Source organism: Megalobrama amblycephala, linkage group LG4 (genome assembly GCF_018812025.1).
Source record: "Megalobrama amblycephala isolate DHTTF-2021 linkage group LG4, ASM1881202v1, whole genome shotgun sequence".
NCBI classification, from domain to species: Eukaryota; Metazoa; Chordata; class Actinopteri; order Cypriniformes; family Xenocyprididae; genus Megalobrama; species Megalobrama amblycephala.
Genome location: NC_063047.1, coordinates 24219322 through 24242608, shown reverse-complemented (window position 1 = coordinate 24242608; position 23287 = coordinate 24219322). Strand labels below are relative to the sequence as shown.

The 23287-nt window shown below is 36.9% G+C and overlaps 2 protein-coding genes across 2 annotated transcripts; both read right to left on the bottom strand.

Moving 5' to 3' along the window:
• Positions 1-443: 443 nt before the first annotated feature.
• LOC125267142 (membrane-spanning 4-domains subfamily A member 12-like) lies at positions 444-15751 on the bottom strand. Its single transcript, XM_048188484.1, has 7 exons — positions 15358-15751; positions 14559-14742; positions 14290-14403; positions 14142-14198; positions 13446-13559; positions 8752-8889; positions 444-694 (listed from the first exon to the last, which is right to left on the bottom strand). Exons 2-7 carry the CDS (start codon positions 14727-14729, stop codon positions 686-688), a joined length of 603 nt encoding a protein of 200 aa, XP_048044441.1. The 5' UTR covers positions 14730-14742; positions 15358-15751; the 3' UTR covers positions 444-685.
• A 707-nt stretch (positions 15752-16458) lies between these two features.
• On the bottom strand, positions 16459-20948 carry LOC125267143 (membrane-spanning 4-domains subfamily A member 4A-like). Its single transcript, XM_048188485.1, has 5 exons — positions 20769-20948; positions 20515-20634; positions 20372-20428; positions 20130-20246; positions 16459-17574 (listed from the first exon to the last, which is right to left on the bottom strand). The coding sequence occupies exons 1-5, from the start codon at positions 20925-20927 to the stop codon at positions 17437-17439; spliced, it is 591 nt and encodes a 196-aa protein (XP_048044442.1). The 5' UTR covers positions 20928-20948; the 3' UTR covers positions 16459-17436.
• Between the last annotated feature and the right edge of the window lie 2339 nt (positions 20949-23287).

The following is a 23287-nucleotide window of genomic DNA, read 5'->3' as shown; positions in this document are numbered from 1 at the left end:
AAGGAGGCAGCCTCACGCAATACAAACTCAATGGAGACGGTTGGATTGTTTTCCCCCCCGGTGGGCGTGGCTTTCAGATTAACATAAATGCGCTCTGTCTCTATGCCTTTTCTTTTGTTTTGAATAGGCCTCTAGCGACCTCTATAGCGGACAGACAATATTACATATTGCACCTTTAATTGGTTCAGTGAAACACTGGTCACTATAGATGCAGTTGAGTTTACAGATCCTGAGACTGGATGCAGAGGATGAATTGACCACAAACATTTGATGATTCTTGTCATGCGCAATGACAGATTCTTGTTCATTAAACTGAAACCTGGGTTTAAATTTTTTAGACATTTCTAACGTGCCTGGTCCCCTGTTGAATGTTAAAAATGTATTGACCCCAAGATTGAGTGTAAAATCAACAATTAAATTTAATTTGTTTCTTTGTTGCAAGTTTTATTATTATTTTTATTTTTAAAACAAAAAAGACACACCAGAGACACAAAAGTGTCAACAAACATTTGATGTACACGTCACAAATCATTTGATGTATTTTCAATGTTCAGTTTTCTTTCTTTTTTTTGTGTTCCATTCCTGTAACACTTAAAAAAAAAAAAAAAAAAAAAACTTGCTTAGAAGCAACATTGAGATATTAATTCCTTGCAATGTTTGGATTGTAGGATCTCCTCACTGTGACTCAGTATCCCTGGGAAGTAAAAGAAAAGATATGTTAGTGCATGAGACTCAGACTCGTTATCTTTTTTTAATTTCACTAACAAGGTTTACACACCATAAAGACTATTTTATAGGCTGCACGGTGATGAATGAAGTGAAAAGCCTACTGTCACCCAGTTCAACAGTCTAGCAGATAGGGAAAGGCTGTAGTTCACAAACATATTGTGATTGACCTATAATAATAATAATAATAAATAATAAACTTTATTTTATATAGCGCCTTTAAAAGTTACATCTTAAAGCGCTTCACAGAAACATATAAATACAATAAACATACATTTGAGTTAGATAAATGCATGTGCATGTGCATAGAGTTCCAGTTTACTTTTATCCAAAATTAAGAGAGAAAGATGCATTATAAAAAAAAGCAAAACAAAACACATTTTTAATAATAATCACTTGTATGCAAGCCTAAAAAAATAAGTTTTAAGTGAAGATTTAAAAACACTAAAAGAGTCAGCATGTCTGATCTCATTGGGAAGAGCATTCCAGAGTTTGGGAGCAAAAGAAGAAAAAGCCCGGTCACCCATAGAACGTAAACGCGTAGAAGGAACAATTAAAAAGCCAGAATCAGAAGAACGAAGATTGCGTCTTGGGGTGTATGCAGTTAAAAGTTCGGACAGATATTGTGGCGCTAAACCATGCAAGGCCTTGTAGGTGAGCATGAGAATTTTAAAATCGATGCGAAACCTGACTGGAAGCCAGTGCAATGACTCCAAGATGGGAGTGATGTGCTCACTTGTCCTGGAACTTGTCAGGATTCTGGCCGCTGAGTTTTGGACATACTGTAATTTGTTTAGGGAAACCCCAGCAAGCAGAGCGTTACAATAGTCGATGCGAGAAAAGACAAATGAATTGATCAGTTTTTCAGCCACCGAGAAAGATAACATGGGGCGCAATCGTGCAATGTTTCTAAGATGAAAAAAATGAAGTTTTGACCATATTTTGGACATGAGGATCAAATGTTAAATTTGCATCAAATATCACCCCCAAATTTTTTTATTTAGTTTGAAACTCCAAAGCAGAGCCATCCACCATTAAGGTTACAGCATCAGCTTTACGAATTTGTTGGGGTGAACCGATGAGCATAACCTCAGTCTTGTCGCTGTTGAGACAGAGAAAATTATGAGACATCCATATTTTTATCTCAGAGAAACAATGTTCTAGAAAGCCAACAGCCGTATTATCGCCAGGTTTTGAATGAATATAAATTTGGGTGTCGTCTGCATAAAAATGGAACTTAAGACCCAAGGATCTGAGAAGTTGACCCAGGGGAAAAATGTACATACTAAAAAGCAAGGGACTCAAAACAGATCCCTGGGGAACTCCAAATTGCACTGCCCCAACATTGGATCTGCATCCACCCAGGGACACAAACTGCCTTTGATCTGAGAGAAAAGACTTGAACCAGTGTCAGTAACACCAAAAACAGTTTCCAAACGATTGAGTAAAAGAAAATGATCCACTGTGTCAAAAGCTGCGCGAAGATCGAGAAGAATCAGAATTGAAAGACAGCCAGAGTCCGCAGTGATTAACAAGTCATTTGTGACCTTAACTAATGCTGTTTCTGTGCTATGTAGTTTGCTGAAGCCAGATTGGAGGGGCTCAAAAAGATTATTGACAGAGAGGTGAGCGTATAATTGAGAAGCCACAGTTCGCTCAAGCAATTTAGCAAGAAAGGGGGGGTTTGAGATGGGACGAAAATTATTGAGGTTGTCCCAGTCTGCATTGGTCTTTTTTGGTATAGGTGTTACAGCAGCAATTTTAAGTGCAGCAGGCGCAACACCCATGTGCAGTGAGTCATTTACTATACTCAGGACAACAGGGCATAAAGAAGCAAAACATGATTTAAACAATTCACAAGGTATGGGATCAACTATGGAAGTGGTAGATTTCAATTTTGAAACTTCCTTTCCAAGGGAAACAAAATCATGTGAGGAAAAATTTGAGAAATAGGAGCCAGAAAAATGTGTGATCCTAAAAGCCGAATCAGACAAAACAGAAGTAATGCATTTGCGAGCATTGGCAATCTTTGAACTGAAATGATCAAGAAACCTATTACAAAGATGAACTGAGGTAGGTACACTAGAGGAGCTGTTTCCTTTGAGAAGTTTGTTAATGGTATGAAACAGTCGTCTGGGGTTATTTTGGTTATTGTCAATTATCTGAGAGAAATATTGAGACCTGACTGAAACAATCTCTGCCTTATATTCAAGTATATGGTCTTTCCAAGCTTGGTGATGCACATTCAGGCCAGAAAGACGCCACCTTCGCTCCATCTTACGACAAGCTGCCTTCATAGAGCGCAGCTCGTCATTATACCAGGGAGCAGAACGCACAAAGGCCACAGACCGGGATTTCATAGGTGCAAATGATTCCAAACCAGACATAAGAACAGTATTTAACAGAGAGATTTTGTCCTCCAGAGGGTCAGAAGGAGAGAAAACACTTTATGAGGACTCAATACAGGTAGAGAAGTCAGGTAGATCGATGAATTTCCATTTGCGGTAATTTACAGTACGGGATGAGACAGTGTTAGGATGTGACAGTTCCATATTAAAAAAGATAGCAAAGTGATCAGACAATCCTAAGTCAGCGGAGGAGAACTGTGACAGGAATGATCCATTTGCATGATGAGATCAAGGGTGTGACCCTTGATATGTGTAGAGAAGTCCACAAGCTGCTTCAAATCAAAACATTCCAGTAAAGACAGAAAGTCCGAAAGTCCTGCAGAGTCTTTTTTGTCAATGTGGATGTTAAAATCCCCAGGATAAGAGTTCTCTCAAACTTGAGGCCTAACATAGACAGCAGTTCTGCAAATTCAGATAAAAAGTGTTCAGTTGTCTTAGGAGGTTTGTAGACTGTAGCTATAACGGTAGTGATGGGTGCAGAGACACTCAAAACAAGACATTCAAAAGAATTAAAATGGGGGATGACTACTGGACTTATTGTAAATCTTTGATTATATAGCACAACGATGCCCTCACCCCTGCCGGATGGTCGCGGGGCATCAAATAAACCGTAGCCAGATGGAGTAAGTTCGTTAAACAAAAGTCCATCGCCCTGTTTGTGCCATGTTTCTGTTAAGCAGACCAAGTCCAGTTTTTTTTTCAATGATAATATCAGATGAAATCACTGCCTTATTGTTCACGAGGCGAGCATTAAAAAGAGCCGATTTCTTCAGACTCGGAGGCGTTACGAATGACGGAGCGATCTCCACACGTTTGAGCACTGACAAGTTGTTAAAATCCACACCATTGCACAGTAGACTGTTTGTTTAACGTTGACGGGCACAGCGATGGAGTCAGATATGTTGTGTGTAAACTTGCGCCTTGACGCGCGATGCATACAGGTCCTTCTCAAAAAATTAGCATATTGTGATAAAGTTCATTATTTTCCATAATGTAATGATAAAAATTAAACTTTCATATATTTTAGATTCATTGCACACCAACTGAAATATTTCAGGTCTTTTATTGTTTTAATACTGATGATTTTGGCATACAGCTCATGAAAACCCAAAATTCCTATCTCAAAAAATTAGCATATTTCATCCGACCAATAAAAGAAAAGTGTTTTTAATACAAAAAAAGTCAACCTTCAAATAATTATGTTCAGTTATGCACTCAATACTTGGTCGGGAATCCTTTTGCAGAAATGACTGCTTCAATGCGGCGTGGCATGGAGGCAATCAGCCTGTGGCACTGCTGAGGTGTTATGGAGGCCCAGGATGCTTCGATAGCGGCCTTAAGCTCATCCAGAGTATTGGGTCTTGCGTCTCTCAACTTTCTCTTCACAATATCCCACAGATTCTCTATGGGGTTCAGGTCAGGAGAGTTGGCAGGCCAATTGAGCACAGTAATACCATGGTCAGTAAACCATTTACCAGTGGTTTTGGCACTGTGAGCAGGTGCCAGGTCGTGCTGAAAAACGAAATCTTCATCTCCATAAAGCTTTTCAGCAGATGGAAGCATGAAGTGCTCCAAAATCTCCTGATAGCTAGCTGCATTGACCTTGCCCTTGATAAAACACAGTGGACCAACACCAGCAGCTGACATGGCACCCCAGACCATCACTGACTGTGGGTACTTGACACTGGACTTCACGCATTTTGGCTTTTCCTTCTCCCCAGTCTTCCTCCAGACTCTGGCACCTTGATTTCCGAATGACATGCAAAACTGAGCAACAGTCCAGTGCTGCTCAATGTTCCCTCTAATTTTTTTTCTCGCTGAGCAAAACTTTTCTCTGCTGAGCGCACATTTTGGCCACCTGAGCAAAAACATACTTTATATCAGACCTGTACAATGAATGTAAACACACACACACACACACACAAAAAAATGGTTTTATCATGCAACTGTAACATTTAACTTTAATGTGCCGTTTCTATTTTATTTGACCCTTGATGTAACTTAGTGATTTATTAAATAATATGTTTGAAAACAAGCAGTTCAGTCACTAAATTAAGCACATTTTAGGTTACTTGAGATTTTTTCACATTGCTGTATTAACTTTACCAGTCTTTACCAAGAAATTCTATTAAAAAATAATTTCTGTCCTCCTGCAGCTGCAGGACAGTTCAATTCTTTATAATAATATAATATGAGCAGTTACAATGATGGTTTGGGACAACCATAATGTGTTTTTGTACAGTCAATTATTAGCAACAGACAGTGTTAAACCATCAAAATTACATGTTTATTGCTTATGAATTTCCCAGATTTTATATACCAGGAGGTTTCAAGATTTTTCGTGGCAAGGAGCCCTAAACAATCCCCTTGTGAGATCAATTTTTTATTAGGCTTACATTATAATATAATAAAATATAATATAATATTTAAGTATTTAAACTGATATAAAGTATTATATCAGTTTAAATGATTCCATTTGTTTTAATATATTATAAAGTGAAAACAAACTGAAGCATTTAAACAGATCTGATAGCTAAATATTTTTAAGAAAAGTGAACGTTAACTCGTTTATAGTTATCTAAACATCCCTGAAACCCACAGCACCACCACACACAAAAATCTATTTAAACTGAGGTATATCACTTATGTATTTTGAGTTTGCAAGCTACACCATGTGATTGTAAATGTCTCAGAGTTTTGTTAGCATTCTGTGCCCATCATCCGTTATTTCCACCACTTTTCATTAAAACATGACGTTTTATTTCACATTTCTTTTCGTTTCGCGTTGCCTCTCGTATTGAAGTATTTAGTCCGCAAACATGACAGTATTCTTACCATGACTGATTTGGCTCAGGGCCAGCCAGCTCACACGCGCTCAATCGTTCTCTTTCTATGAAACCTATAAACCGCATTCACCGGTTCTCTATAGCGACAATAACTCTATAGCGGTTGTCCAGAGCACTGCAATTATTTCTCATTTAAACTACTACAATCATTTTCATGTCTGTTCTCTGCGCGGCAATTATTTCTTCTGCGCGGCCGCGGCTTCAGAAGTGCGCGGCCGCGCACGCGCGCAGCTTAGAGGGAACATTGGTGCTGCTTCTCTGTAGCCCAGGTCAGGCGCTTCTGCCGCTGTTTCTGGTTCAAAAGTGGCTTGACCTGGGGAATGCGGCACCTGTAGCCCATTTCCTGCACACGCCTGTGCACGGTGGCTCTGGATGTTTCTACTCCAGACTCAGTCCACTGCTTCCGCAGGTCCCCCAAGGTCTGGAATCGGTCCTTCTCCACAATCTTCCTCAGGGTCCGGTCACCTCTTCTCGTTGTGCAGCGTTTTTTGCCACACTTTTTCCTTCCCACAGACTTCCCACTGAGGTGCCTTGATACAGCACTCTGGGAACAGCCTATTCGTTCAGAAATTTCTTTCTGTGTCTTACCCTCTCGCTTGAGGGTGTCAATGATGGCCTTCTGGTCGGCAGTCTTACCCATGATTGCGGTTTTGAGTAATGAACCAGGCTGGGAGTTTTTAAAAGCCTCAGGAATCTTTTGCAGGTGTTTAGAGTTAATTAGTTGATTCAGATGATTAGGTTAATAGCTCGTTTAGAGAACCTTTTCATGATATGCTAATTTTTTGAGATGAAATATTTCAGTTGGTGTGCAATGAATCTAAAATATATGAAAGTTTAATTTTTATCATTACATTATGGAAAATAATGAACTTTATCACAATATGCTAATTTTTTGAGAAGGACCTGTATAGCGCATAGGACGCAGAATTCCGACAAAGTTTAAAGGTGTCATTCGCTAAAAAATCATTTCTTTTTAAGTAAATCAGTTTTCCAGCAGTGTACCTCAAAGCCATGACGGGAGAAGCAGCAAGCTTGCAGGATCGTGTGTTGTTGTCCATGCAACAGAAGTAGTTCAAAGATAAAAACAGCAGGCCGAAGATTAAAACATAATTCCGCATTTCAATAGTGAGGGTAGCACTAGGGCACTTCCCTTGCTCCAAAACCCTCATATACCACTTCGGGCAGTCTTCAGGTAATCCAATCGATATTTAAAATCAATAAACCCGGAGAGAGGAGCGGCAGCCAGTTGTTGTTGTTTTAAATTACAGGAGTAAATAAGTTATGTGCTGTGGAATAACTACATTTCAACAATACAAGACTAAAGATTGTCTATTGAAAATTGAACAGTTGAGACCAGGGTTTCTAACTCTGGCCCTCGAGGTCCCGCAGAGTTTAGCTCCAATCTTTAGCAAACTCAGCTGCCTTAACTTTCTTGTAATACTGAAGATCTTGGGTCCATCTCAATCAGCTCCCAGTAGTCAGGGTACTGATCAGATAGTAGGCCATTTTAAGGGCTGTCTCAATTGCAAAATCCTTCCAGCGCACTGAAATATTCCCACCCTAAAAAGTCCCACAATGCACCGTGAAAACCAGGCAGCATGATGCTCACTATGTTGCCTTAACGGAAGTTCTGAAGTGCAAAACATAAACCACGTGAGCCAAATACCCACATATAATGCATGTGATTGATAACTAGTAAGTAACTAGTAATGCATATCTTTTACATTTACAACAAAATATAAGTTACATTTTAAAATAAGTAATGCAAGTTTCTTTGTTTTCTCATTTATTGGCTGATACCGGCCAATCATGAAACAGCTGTGTCGTCATCAGCGCTCATTCAGCTCCTCTTGAGAAACTGCGCTGGCTGACTTAGGTGGCTGATCTCGAATCGCTCTTGCGGTACTTTGAAGCCATACGTCACAGTCACATGGCATCTGCGCAGTCTCAAGTCGGACAAAATTTCTTACCGGCATGCACTGCTTCAAGTCAGCCGCCGATCGGTCTGTGCAGCGCTGCATCAAGTCAAACAAGCCTTTTAACTCCAACCTTAATTGAAGACACCTGAACAAGCTAATCAAGGGCTGTGTTTGAAATCGCCCCTATACCCTTAAATAGGGCACTGTTTGAGGGAACAGCCATTTGTAGGGGTGTCTGAAACCATAGTGGACGAGATTGAGTGCACTCATTCGATCCCACAATGCACCGCAATAATGAGTGTACAACTGATGAACGCTCAATGGCTAGAGAATACCCATAATGCAATGTGAGAGTTGTGTGCCAAATGAATTCCCGCGTCTCGCCAGAATATTTGGACCAATTATGAAACAGCAAGCACAAACTATGTAAAAGCGGCAGCCCTTCCAGCGCACTCAGTGTCCGAATTCACTCACTGGTTTCATTCACTCCTTCAAGTGGACTATATTAGTGGGGTAATGTAGGGAGTAGTGAATGCGGGTATGGTGATTTCAAACACAGCAAAGGTCTTCAGGATTACTGGAAAGTCACAGGTGAGTTTGATCAAGCATGGAACTAAACTCTGCAGGAAAGTGGCCCTTGAGGCCCAGAGTTGAGAACCCATGTAGTAGACTTTCTTATTTTCAGACCACTGAGGTTAAAGGCAGTTTACAATAGAGCATATTCTGGTCACTTTACATTTCCTTTCCTTCAGCTTTTACCTTCTTGGTAGGAGCCTGCTGAATCTAAAATTAAAATTTACTAGAGGCTGTTGAGTTAAAACAATGTAGCAATTACACCACTAAATCGTTTACCTGGTTTAGTGCCACATTGACCACTGTAGAGTCTCTGTTGCAGGTGGCTTTGCAGGCAAATCCTGAGATACAGATGGAGATGATGAACTGAAGGATGGTGAACACCAGCAATATTCCATGGATCCCCAGAATATATCTCTAAAAATTATTCAACATGATCATTTGAAAGTAGTTTCACAAACAATATCCCATAAATTATATTGATTTGAAGTTATATTTATTAGAAGCTTTTATAAACACGCCTTAGAGAAGAAAAAAAAAACATTACTGGTGTGCATATTGAGACAAAACAGTGGCATTGACATATTTTAAGATATGTCAATCTAAATTGCTTTCAGTTAAAACAGCTCAAACATGCATTGTAGTCTGGGACTAGGCTTAAACCACTGGGGGATTATCCAGCAACAAGGGGGTAGCAATGCTGTTTTTGTCAGTAATTAATCTCACAGCTTCACTGTTAGTAGAGAGGGACGCTGCACAGACACAGGTAATTCTATTTAATTAAAATAAATGCTACAATTCAATCAAATAAATGTAATTTTATCACACTACTTTATCTCTGTTTGTGATTTAAAGCATGCAGAATGCTAGATTTGTCATAGCTAATGAAAATAATTGCAAATTGCAGATTTTGCACTTCAAACATCAATGACAGCTTTAACTAGTCAGTGTTGGCAAGTAACCATGGTATAAGCGAGATAATTCATGGCTAGTTATACACTCGATACGCACATACAGAGAGGCGCGTTTCAGATTCCTCTTTCGCGACTTGCACTTGGATGGACACATACACACACAAAATTAGATCAAAATACCAGTCTTGGCAAGTAAATACAGTCGGTTATGTCTCGAGAAAGAGGACAGGAGAAGGATGTGTAGGCCTATCATTATTTTGGATCAGTGCATTCGGTTTTAAAGTGACAGCAGCCTTGCTGTTGTCTATGTCATTACTGTTAATCAGAATCAGAGATGTTCACGAGTCTTTTATCTGGAGTCCGAGTCAAGTCTGAAGTCTTTAAGCTGGAGTCCGAGTCAAGTCTGGAGTCTTTAAGCTGGAGTCCGAGTCAAGTCTGGAGTCTTTTGTCACGAGTCCGAGTCGAGTCTCGAGTCATTAAAAAAAAAAAAAAAAAAAAAAATATCATAATCAAATCCTAGTTTATCCTAGTTGTATTATATAGAAAAATTATATCTTTCTATAATCTGTTTTATTTGAAATTAAGGTCCTATGATGTAAGGGATAACGTACATCCAGTTTTTTGCTTTATAATGCATTACAATGTACAAAACAGTCGTCCTGGCAACACGAGTAGTCATTTTCAATACAGTCGCTAAGTGGACACAAGATGGCGCCAGTGAGTCACGGTTTGTTATACAGCTGTTTGTTATACAGCTTCGTTGTTATTGACGACAGTCATTATCAGAAAATATCAAACTTCGGAATGTTTAAGAATGTCAATAGAAAACTCTACACATGCTGATTGTGATACGTTAAAATATGAGCTTTAAGTAATAAATGGATTAACATCTCTTTCTATCTCTCTTTCTTATGGACACACATTAAGAAATAGAAAAGCTGCAAATAATACGAAGGTTGATAAAACTTAGTGCTAGGTTTAAAGTCTAGATTTTTTTGTGCATATTTTAACAGGCTGGCAATTCAAATGAGCCATGCAGCTACACCACAGTATAATAGCTAGTTGTGTGAGTTAATGTGACTAACCTTTGTGGATGCGATGTCTCATAAAATTTGATGATGTTGTTCCGGTGTCTTTAATTGTTTTCCCACATTCTGTGCATCTAGTCGATCTGACGTGATAATAAACCCAAACGAAAGAACATATGGCACGGTGGTTCCCGTCATGTTGCATGGGACTAATGACATTTCGGAGTTTATGCGCACAGACATAATCAAATTCTATGGCAAGAGTCCAATCTACCCCGACACGGAAGGAAATATATGTGACGCAGATATTATAAAACCATTTAAACACAACACAAATTCTTTATTTATTAAGGGTAAAAGACTTAGAGTCGTTTTTAAAATATTCCGAGTCTTTTGTGCCGAGTCGAGTCAAGTCTGAAGTCATTTCAGGTCGAGTCCGAGTTCGAGTCTGAAGTCTGTTAAAATGCGACTCGAGTCCGAGTCTCTAACTTGAGTGCCCATCTCTGATCAGAATATATATGTATATATATGAGATTTGACTGCACACACACTTGCAGAAAGTTTTTATTGACCAACGTTTCGGCACAAAGTCTTTGTCAAGGTATCATACGTCTTAAATGAACTAAAGAGTTGTGAGAAAATTAGATGTGTGTCAGATCCACGTCACATATGCTGAATTCACACAGGGCATCAGCGTCAACGCTTGTCAGAGGGCATGTATGATGCAGCCGTCATAGTGACAACAGCCAATCGCTTTCCTTTCCGGTGTTGCATGAATGCAATTGACTACAGCGACGAGAATACTTTGCGCAAAAACAAAACAAAAATAACGTTTATTCAACAATATCTTCTATTCTGTGTCATTCTTATATGTTGTTCACGGTCAGCGCTTCCAGGTTCTACATCAGAACGCCGACTCATTATTGGCTGGCTCCTGCGTCAGCATCACACGCATGCGTCGTGCTGCTCACGTGTGCAGCTTTGGCCAATACTGAGCCGGCATTCGGATGTAAAAATGGAAGCCTTCGCTGTGCTTACTGCGGCAACTACGTAAGGATAATTTATGTTCACTTAAATTAAGTTGTTTTTTAAAGACTAATAAATGTTGAAATTGATAGCTTTTAGTTATACTGTAATGTTGAATGTATAATGTTTTTAAAAAAAAATCAATGCCATAGAGACATCAGCACCAGTATTATCGTCTCGCTAGATAAGACCCTTATTCCTCGTCTGGTATCATTTAAAGCCCTTTGAAGCTGCACTGAAACTGTAATTTTGACCTTCAACTGTCTGGAGACCATTGAAGTCCACTATAAGGAAAATAATCCTAGAATATTTTCATCAAAAACCTTAATTTCTTTTCGACTGACGAAAGAAAGACATGAACATCTTGGATGACATGGGGGTGAGTAAATTATCAGGAAAAATTTATTTAAAAGTGGACTAATCCTTTAAAATATGTTAGAGCCATTGTTTTGTCTCAGTATAGCAGATAAATAAGTAAAATTAAATATTCAAAGTCGATTGCACTGGATGTGCTGGCTTGAGCTTCATCACCGGCTACAGTCATGACCTCTTCTCATAAACCAAACACATAAACCTGTGATCAGCAACTACCTGCTAGTGCACTCGAATTCTCGTAAAGTAGCCTTGTTGACAAGTTTGGGTGAGTAAGGGCAAAATGCACAAGATATAGTATCTTCAATGTCCTTAGATGATATCACTTCTTTATAGCAGAAACAAACTGCTGCAGAAAAAGTTAGGTGCCATGTAAAATGTAATGTGTAATTGCATTACTAATCGCAAATGTATTAGAGTAAAAAGTACATTTATTTGTTCAAAAATGTAAGTTGCTAATATCTTTGATATTCGGTACAACTAAAAAGTAGCCAAAAAGAAACTTAAGTACAGTAACTAATTACATTTCCTAAAATAATTTACACCTCTGGTATTTAAATCATTTTATTATTCAATGGACCTGAGCTACATGAAAGAACAAAGATCAGTTGTATATTAATAAATTCTGTAACAAATGTAGCTATTGCTCAAGTGAATGCCATAACTAATGTTAAATGAGACCTTATTGTAAAGAGTTTCCTATTGTTCTTTATAATTCTTTTGCATTTTAAAGGTGCTATAGAGGATGTTTTGTTTTATACATTTTTGCAATATTACTTGAAACTGTCTTTACTAACTGATAAAAGACAATTTATTAGGTGCACTGAAAGGAATAATATTAATATACATCATCTGTGCACGAGGTAGGGCCTTAAAAACATCAGCCAATCGTTTACGCGATCATCACACAAACGATTGGCCCTCTGGCTTGTCAATCACTGCTATGACGTTCTTTGTGAGAGAAGTGCGTGCTCCAGTAACTTTCCACACTCCACAGGCGCCGCATGCAATGTTTTTGTCAGGAGTAACTACTGCAGATTATGAGTTACCTGCGGTGAGTCCGACATACTGTAATGAATCCACTAACACGACACAACGAATGCCGGTGATAAACACTCGTGTTCCAATACTCGTGCACGAGTTTTGGGAGGCGTTCCCTCGAAATGAGCTGTTAAAGAGGGGGGTTGTTCTTACGCATGCGCTCATTTCAAAAACTCACTAACAGTCTTTGGTTTCTCAGTCGTCGAAAACATCCTCTGTAGCACCTTTAATCTGTTTAAAACATTTGTTTACTTTATTTTTTTTTGTTTTTTGTGTGTGTGTGTGTTGCTTTATCGTATTTAAATGTTCAGTTCTTTAAGTTATAAAAAAGTTATTAAACCTGTTATAGTATGACAACACTTTTTTGCAACTTGTTTCAATATCATGATACTGTATACCGTGATAAAAGCTTTAGCAATTATCGCAACATGAAAATTTGATACAGTCACTTGACTAATTCAGTTAGTAAATGATGATAAAATTGTTATTTTGGGTGAAATTTAAATGAATAAAATGGCAATTAAAGCCTAAGAACAAATTTAAACAGATCATATTAATATAGCATTGCACATTGTGCATTATTATACCTTACCGAAATGTAATCGCTAATTCGACCACGAAGGACTGCTATCTCTATGGACATCAGAACAATGGCGACCCCTGCAGTTATGGCACTGAACACATTCATTACAAGAGAGGCTTTGACCTACAGGAAGAAAAACTGACATGTGAAAGGTGAAATATAGTAATTGTAATATAGTAATGGTAATGGTGTACACCTGTGACAAAAAGCCACAATTGATATTGGAGCAACACACTTTTTTCTGAAAAGTTACAGTTCTTATTAAAAATCATGTAAATATAGAGACGGAAGGTAGATAGGATAGGAAAGTGCTGTGTTGATTCATGGTGCTATTTGGTGTTTAGGGACAAAAATAAAATAATTTTGGCCTTTTACCCCATAGCCCCAATGTACCTTACAGCATTCAGTGTTTATTCAAACAACAGATGACTGAAAGTGCTTTGTGCTCACAGAAATTATTGAAAACCAGATGAGTTAGGCAAGGTCAGTTGTGGAACTGAAGCAACTTCTAATTTTCTTGGTCATTTTACCACCATTTCAATGCTTTGCTGCTAACAGATGATGAGTAGTACGGATATCTGAACTGCTGCTATATTTTTGACAGCTTGTAGTGTTTTAAATTGCACAACAATTATTTGAGAATTAGAAACAACTCAACAAAAGAAGAGATATTACCCACAGATTTCTCACATTATATATACATACCACACACGGGTGAAGTTTATTCTGCGCAGCAACAGACAGAGATCCAGCACTGATGTACTGAGAAAGAAACACAGGAAATTTCAAAGTTCTTTTAGGAAATTACTGTAAATTATGTGTCAATAAAGCAAAACCATTAAATCAAACTTACAATAAGGGATCCCCAGTAGGTTATGCCACTAACAAGTAAAATAGATGGGTAGCCTCCACTGGATTGTATGATGCCAAATAAGAAACACACCACTCCAATCATTATCTGGACAGTCTATACAGGGCAGATATGGGTAAACTGTTTTTTTTTTTTTTTTTTTTTTTTTTTTTCATAAGGACATAATTCACATTTGAATACACACAAACAAAAAAAGCTATATTAATCAGACCACCAGCTTTTTATTTTATTATCATAATTAAATGCATTACCCCCAATGCCTTTGGTTGTGCTTTGAAAAATCTTGTGAGAGTCGTATTGTGATATGCTCCTCTGGCCTCCCGTCCATCATCACTCATAACAGTATTTTGTGTCACCTGTGGATTTATTTGGATGACAACTGTAGCTTTGTCAGTTGAGATGATCTTGCTTTCCATTTCCATTTTATGTTTTCACCTGTAATTAAGCATTTAAATTCTGCAGTTCACAACTCACTTAAGGTTGCTTTTTCTGCATTTAATTTACAGTACAACAATTATATTTAAAGCATTAGCTAATGGCAAACCTGTGATAAACCTGTGATACTGTCAGGGTTTCTCAAACAAGAATATTGCTAAGACTTACATTAGCATATACTGTAATAAAAAAAAAAGTAAAAGTTTAAAAAAGTACTGCAAAGCTAAAAAATCTTATACTCATGTCATAATTATTTGTTTTCAGATATAAACAGGTAAGATAAATGTATAGGGTACTTTTGACAAGGATGTATTTGGAGTTTCTCTTCTCTTCTGAAAGATCAGAGAATGTAAAATTTACATTCTTCACAAACATTTTGCTTGATTGTATATTTTGTAGACTGCTGTCTAAACAAATCACAAAACATATTTAAATGGATTTTTATGTGAAAAAGTATAACAATAAATGAGCAGCAGCTTATACTAAAACTATTACTGATCACAACAGTCAAAAGATGCTTTAATTGATGCTTATCAAAGTATATAAAAGTATGTTTAAAAAAAAAAACAATTAAAACAAACATATAGATGTTAACTGATGCATTAAATATTTTACCTGAAATGACATGAGTTGTTGACGTGATCGCTCATATCTGATCGCTCTTATCTTTGTGTGTGTGGACACTGAAAAATCACTGAGGAGGAGCTTGCTTCAAATAAGCTTGCTTTTGTACTTTTAAGGATTATGTTGATGCCGTTCCTCCTGAAATTCAAAGGGCTTTACATATACATAAAAACTACAAGAAATCATAAATTATGGCCATTGATTGAGGACAAAAATATCTGTGCTTAAAAGCACCATCAGGGGCCTGTTTCATAAAAGAAGTTTACCAAATAATCCAGGTTTATTTCAGTAAGTGATTTATTGTCAGTTGATTTGGTTCAAAATAACTGAAATAAGCCTAGCTTATTTGGCAAATTGTTTTATCAAACAGGCCCTTGACGTGTCTGTGTTCAAAAACACAAACACAGTAATTATGTAATTGGGCACTCATTTATCTGTATTTATCTGAGGATTTTGCAATTTTTGTATCAACATATCTGAAATATTACCACAATGACATTGATAAGAGGGAGAGCACTACTGTGGCATTACTAAAAAAATACATTTTTGTCCTTAAAGTTTTTTCACATTGGGTTAGGCTTTAAATTAATACTTTAAATGCATTGTGAGTTACTCTAAAAAGTAATAATAATGTAGATTTAATGTAATGTAATAATGAATAATGTACTGTAGATGTCTTCTTTTAAATAAGTGCAGAGTAGACAGCTGCAGAACTCAAGTTTCACATCAGTGAGGTTAAGAGCTGTTTACCAGTGTGGTTGTTTTATATTTCCTTACCATTCTGCTAGCTGTACCTTTACTCTTGGCAAGAGATTCTTTATCTAACTGCAGTAAATGACAGCAACATTAAAAAGACGCAAAAAAAGACAAAAAAAAGTTGTATTTGTGTCAAAAATTAAGTCATTTAATGTACATTGAGTTGTCAAATTACATTAATCAGTATGCTGGTCTCTGTAATGATGTAGAACAGAACTCTGTGTGTGTGTGTGTGTGTGTGTGTGTGTGTGTGTGTGTGTGTGTGTGTGTGTGTGTGTGTGTGTGTGTGTGTGTGTGCGTGTGTGTGTGTGTGTGTGCGTGTGTGTCCATTTGAATGCACTGAAGTTTCTGAAGTTTGGTCTTATAGTTACTCTTCTTTGTTGACTTGGTATGGATAACACAGATGTTTTTACCTTGTCTGACTATTGGCTTTTGACCACAAAATTTGTGTGTGTTTGTACCACTTAACCATATTTGTACCCAGAAGTGAGCTAAACCTGACAAAATATATAATAATAATAAAAAAAATTGTACTCATTTGTAATTTATTTTTAAATGTATTCTAAAAATGCTGGAAGTTTCCTGTAAGGGTTAGGTGGGGAGAAGATATTTAATTTCTACTTCAAATTCAATTCAGTGTAAGTGTGTTCCACTGTATCACAACAAACAAAACATACAAGTCCAGAATATACTAATTCAGGAACTTGGATAACAAATACAATCTTTGGTCCACATCAAACATGAAATGAAAACACATGACAAAATGTTGGGCCTTGCTTAATGCAGAAGTATGATATGCACAAATATTCTAGAAAAATCAGGAGCAATAATACATCAATCTCTTCACTGTAATTCAGTATCTCTGAGAAGTAACAGATACTGTGGGCCCTATTTTAAAGATCTAAGCGCATGGTCTAAAGTGCACGGTGCAAGTGCACCTATGTTGTGTCCGAATCCACTTTTGCAGGTTTAATGACCGGAAAAATGGTCAGGGTGCCCGGCGCATGGTCTAAAAGGGTTGTCCCTAGTCTTTTAATGAGTAATGGGTGTGTTTTGGCCGTAACGTAACGTGCAATAAAGTCTTCTCTCCCATTCCCTTTAAATCTGCCATACTGTTTTATACAGTATGATGTGCACTAATATTAAAGTCAGTTTACCATGAAACATCCTGGTCACGTTATATTTACTTTTCATTCTGCTAACTTGACATTTGGTGGTGGCTTATTTAGAGGATTTGTGTCATTCCCTAAAAACATCAACTACAACACAAATAGCTGTTGGTTGTTGGGCTAAAACCATGATTAAATCATTTACCTAGTTTAATAAAACATTGACCACTGTAGAGTCTCTGTTGCAGGTGGCTTTGCAGGCAAATGCGGAGATATAGATGGAGATGATGAACTGAGGAATGGTGAACACCAGCATTATTCCGACGATCCGCAAAATAAGATACTGCAAAACAAAATTTATATTGAAGCAGGCATCATGTTGAATTAATTATCGAAGCCTCTTAACAATCAGGATATATATTTAAGGAATAATGGGCTAGGTGCACAAGATGTCACCTGAGAGCTTCAGGGATGCGAGTGTGTGCATGTTTACTTCCACTCATAGCCTACTCTTTCTGTCTTAGCGACGTTAACATTTGCTGCAAGGAGAAACTTATATATGAAACTTGGCTATATAATGAATGTTTTTCTAAACATTTTTCTTATATTATTGTGTACCTCTGTGCAGTAATACATCGAGATACATCAATAGGCCTATGTCGGGAGATTACCTTTCATTCATTATTCTGTTCATTCTGCAGTTCAGACACAGTGAAAATCCACAGGGATCTCTTCTTTCATACAAAACACTCAAGTGTATAATACACATGTCCTGATTTTGTTCTGACTGCTGGGGGACTAAATGGCTCAAAACTTCTCTTTCTGTGTGGAACATCACCTCATCAAGATCTAATTTTTGCTATAATTGTCAACTGAAGTATCAATCCTCATAAACAAGCATGATGATACAATGTAGACTCGGTGTGTGGTTTAGTAACTTTAATTGGTAATATTATTGCTGTACTATAATTGTGTGTGTTCTCACGAGAATATACGAGAGTGTACAAGAAGATGAGAGAGTTAGATGAGATTGTACGGAATGAGACCTGGAGTGATTGACGCAAAGAACGTAGTTCAAAAAAGCTACTTTAACCTGTCAAAGGGTTAGTTCACCCAAAAATAAAAATTCTGTCATTAATTACTCACCCTCATGTCATTCCATTGCCAGTAAGATAATTAACACTTTCAGATGCCCAGAAAACTAAAGACATATTTAAAACAGTTCATGTGACTACAGTGGTTCAAGCTTAATGTTATGAAGAGGCAAGAATACTTTTTTGCGCCAAAAAAATGAAATAACGACTTTATTCAACAAAATGTAGTGAAGGGTGATTTCAAAACACTGCGTCATGAAGTTTTGAAGTTTTACGAATCTTTTGTTTTGAATCAGTGGTTCGAAGCGTGTATCAAACTGCCAAAAAAAGATTCGTAAAACGAATTGTTTTGAAATCACCCTTAACTACATTTTGTTGAATAAAATCGTTATTTAGTTTTTTTGGTGCAAAAAAAAAGTATTCTTGACGCTTCATAATATTAAGTTTGAACCACTGTAGTCACATGAACTGTTTTAAATATGTCTTTAGTAGCTTTCTGGGCATTTGAAAGTGTAAATTATCTTGTTGTCAATGGAGGCCTCACTGAACCATCGGATTTTATCAAAAATATCTTCATTTGTGTTCTGAAGATGAACGATGGTCTTACAGGTGTGGAATGACATGAGGGTGAGTAATTAATGACAGAATTTCCATTTTTGGGTGAACTAATTTGAAACCAGAAGATGTTCTTTGTGGATGGCATCACAACATTGCAAACTGTTTGTATTATTTAATATGTTAATTAATATAGGTTTACATAAAATATTGAGTGTTTGTATTTCCCCTGTGCATTTCTATGAATTAATGCATTTATTTTTGTCTAAGTAAGATGAGTAATGAGCATCAGCTGCATAAATCAACTGTCTTGTATCTATAAGCAGCACATACAATATATTTTACCAGTAAAATATACACACAACTTTTAATTTACTTATATTGAAAACTGTTTGCATTAACTACAATTACACAAAAATGTAAGTTAATCACAACTATTGTTTTATTATTAAGATTAACTTTTTACAGCCCTTGTTTTTAACTAAAAAGATAGCTGATGCAAACAGAACAGGGTGTAATTGTTAAATATGTGGTGACAGTATTGATGGTGCAAGTTGATGTAGATAAGTGAAAATATGCGCAGAATTGACAAAATAGTATTTATTGAGATAAATTGTAGCCTGTGTCTCACAGGGCAAATGTGTGAATTTTTACAGGATAAAATTTCAACAGGATTTGATTCAACAGGTCTATGCACACACTTGCTAGATCGGAAATCCAACATGATGGCCATCTATGTGCAACTAGCCCATTGAGAAAAAAAATCTGTCATCATTCCAAACCTGTATACATTTCTTCTGTGAAACATGGCAAATTTTGAAGACTGTTTTCCACACATTTATAATGAACGGTAACAGAGAATTCAAGCTATTCATTCATAACAACCAATGTCATCTGTCATGAGAGTGAGATTTACAATTTTTAGTAAATAATGACTTAAATCTCAGCCTGTTTCTCACACAGGGCTATTATATGGCTTGGAGTGTAGTGCACAGATCATATGGACTGCTTTTATAACACTTACAAATATCTTGTCCTCATTGTAATTGTATGCAAAAGAGCGACCAGTACAGTCTTCAGAATTTCTCCATGTGTTCTATGGAAGAAATAATGTCATACCGGTTTGGAGACATATGGCAGTAAGTGAATGATGACAGAAACTGTCCCTTTAAATAAATAACACAGCAATTAAAAACTAAAAACAAATGAATGCACATTACACATGTATGCAAAATATATACTGTAATACCTCATCATATAAACTTGGATCCATCATCATTATTAATCCTAATTGTACGGACATCAGAACAATGGTGATGCCTGCAGTTATGGCACTGAACACATTCATTCCAAAAGATGCTTTCATCTACAATAACAGAATTTTATTAGGTGATTTAAAGTGCACAGTCATAACCAATAATAGTGTGGAAATACATTCGAAATAATGTGACAGTTATAATGTGCTGAAATTGGTGGGTGTTATATACATACCACATATGGATGAAGTTTATTCTGAGCTGCAAAAGACAGAGATCCAGCACTGATGTACTGAAAAAGAAACACACAACATTTCCAAAGATGATTCTGGTAATTAAAATGAGAGGCAATAAAACAAAACCGTTAAAGAAACTTACAATAAGGGATCCCCAGTAGGTTATGCCACTATGGGCTAGAATAGCAGGGTAATTGTAGTTATGGATAGTGAGTAGAATTCCAAGAAAGAAGATCATCACTCCATTCATTACCTGGAAAGTCTAAAGGGCAGACATAGGTCAAGTGTTTTATCCATGATGACATGCATGTTTGGATACAATGATCTAGAAGAAAATAAATACTTTGAAAATTCCCCAAACCATGCATCATTATAATTTATGAGTAAATGCATTACCCCCAATGCCTTTGGTTGTAATTTCAAAAATCCTGTAAGAACTGTATTGTGTTTTTTTCCTCCAGCCTCCTGTCCGTCAATAAAAATTACATTTTCTTGTGTCACCTTTAATCTGACAAATTTAGCTTTGTCAGTTGAGAAGGCCTCGCTGGTTGCCATTTTAGGAAAATGTTTGGATTTCACCTGTAATAAGCATGTTCATATTACTCTTGTTAAAGTTAAGTAAGAAATGTGAGCAAAATATTTTGCATTGGAGAAATGAAAGCTATTTAAAGAGGACAATTATTTATTTTTTATTTTTTATTTTTTTGACAAGGATGCCTTTGTCCAAAGAAAAACATTTAGTACCAAACAATAAATGAGCAATAACTTGCATTAAAACAGTCACTGGTGTGAAAGATAATATTTTTCAAAACAAATTTTCTTAAAATGATTTTATCAGAAAATTTTATGTAAACAGACAATCTAAAAAAAAAACAGGAACATAGATGTTAAGTAAAATAAGTTTATAAAATATTTTACCTGCAATGAGATTTTTTATGAGTAGTATCTTGTGATGCATCTTTGTGTGTGTGACTCTTTGAAGAACATTTAAGGAGGGGCTAAAAAGTTTCTGTTGAATGCTTCCTCTTTAAGTACTAAGCGCTTTACATATAGATGAAAAATAAACTACAAGGCAGAATAACTTATGGCCATTTGAAGGGCGAAAGATATATGTTTTCTAGTTTAAATACTAAAGAATGCATTATTAAGAGATATCCCTATGCATTTTGCAGAGGCCATTAATAATAATAATAATAATAATGTCAGTGGCGGTTGCAAAAAATATGAGAAATAGATCTAATCGCAGCAGTTTAATGATTTTAAAAAACAGATTTTCCCTTACAAAAAATATGATAGTTTCCTAATAATTTTAAAGCTGCAGTCCGCGATTTTTGGCCCTCTAGCAGTTAATAAACAGAACTGCACGCATCTTGCGGAAGAACATTGTAGCCAGAGCTACCTTTCTCAGTCTATGGCAAGTCACGCAGTTACTGTGATACTCTGCGGCAGCTCCTACCAGTCCGGTCTGAAATAGTCTGAATATAAACACTTATTATAAGTGTACCATAATGATTCAGGGTAAGACAAAAACACGGAAAATGGGAAATGGATTCATGTTGTACGTTCTCATTATATAATTTTTGTAAATTTTGAACACAAAAAAAGTTACGGACAGCAGCTTTAACTAAGGCTGCAAAACAATTAACATTGTTGAATTTATTTCACATTGTTAGTCTCTCCATGATGTCAAGAATATAAGCAAATTCAACCAATTTCTTTGGTCTAGTTTATTCTTTGTGTTGTGACAGAGCCCTGACACTCCCGTATCATCTTGTCTTTGTGTGAGCATGCGGTTTCAAGTGTGCTCTTGTCCGTGTGCCTTGTTTCGTGTTCGGAGCGTGGTGTTCGGATGTCGGCACTCATGTCTAGTTTGGTTTTGGCCATGTGCTCTTGTTTTTTCTTCAAAATCTGGTAAGAGAGCGAAAGAAGAAAACCAGCTGTCTTTTGAAAGCTCATGACAAAACAAAGCTGACCGCAAATGAGATCTTGTAACCGAACAAAACCAAAAGCCTTTGTCTTCGAAATCTCGTAAGAGAGAGAAGGAACAAAACCGGCCGACTTTTGAAAGCTCTTGACAGAACAAAATCCCACCACCAATGAGACTGCGTAACCTAACAAAACCGGCCATCAGTAAAATCTCATGATATAATGAAACCGACTGCCTTTGTCTTCAAAATCTGGTAAGAGAATGAAGGAACCAAACCAGCCGACCTTTGAAAGCTCATGATAAAACAAAGCTGACCGCAACTGAGATCTTGTAACCGAACAAAACCAAAAGCCTTTGTCTTCAAAATCTTGTATGAGAGCAAAGGAATAAAACCGGCCGACTTTTGAAAGTTCATGACAGAACAAAATCCCACCACCACTGAGATTGCATAACCTAAAAAAAATGGTCATCAGTGAAATCTCATGATATAACGTGACTGACCGCTTTTGTCTTCGAAATCTCGTAAAAAAAGCAAAGTAATTAAAATGGCCGTCTTTTGAAAGTTCATGACAGAACAAAATCCCACCACCACTGAGATAGCGTAACCTAAAAAAAATGGCCATCAGTGAAATCTCATGATATAACGAGACCGACCGCTTTTATCTTCAAAATTCGGTAAGAGAGCGAAGTAACCAAACTGGCCGTCTTTTGAAAGTTCATAACACAACAAAATCCCACCACCACTGAGATAGCGTGTCCTAAGAAGACCGGCCATCAGTGAAATCTAGAGAAAGAACAAAACCGACCGACTTTGTCTTCAAAATCTCGTAAGAAATCAAAGAAACCCAACCGGCCGTCTTTTGAAAGTTCATGACAGAACAAAATCCTACCATCACTGAGATCGCATAACCTAACAAAACCGGCCATCAGTGAAATCTTGTGATATAAGAAAACTGTCCGTCTTTGTCTTCGATACCTCGTAAAAAAA

Excerpts from the sequence above, each read along its gene's own strand:
- LOC125267143 (XM_048188485.1), bottom strand. The coding sequence starts at position 20,927 with ATGGCAACCAGCGAGGCCTTCTCAACTGACAAAGCTAAATTTGTCAGA. Across the intron at positions 20,635-20,768 it reads TACAACCAAAGGCATTGGGG|ACTTTCCAGGTAATGAATGG; the intron begins GTAATGCATTTA and ends TCTGCCCTTTAG. Across the intron at positions 20,429-20,514 it reads CCTACTGGGGATCCCTTATT|TACATCAGTGCTGGATCTCT; the intron begins GTAAGTTTCTTT and ends TTTCTTTTTCAG.
- LOC125267142 (XM_048188484.1), bottom strand. The coding sequence starts at position 14,729 with ATGGAAATGGAAAGCAAGATCATCTCAACTGACAAAGCTACAGTTGTC. Across the intron at positions 14,199-14,289 it reads CCTACTGGGGATCCCTTATT|TACATCAGTGCTGGATCTCT; the intron begins GTAAGTTTGATT and ends TTTCTTTCTCAG. Across the intron at positions 8,890-13,445 it reads GAATTAGCGATTACATTTCG|AGATATATTCTGGGGATCCA; the intron begins GTAAGGTATAAT and ends AATAATTTTTAG.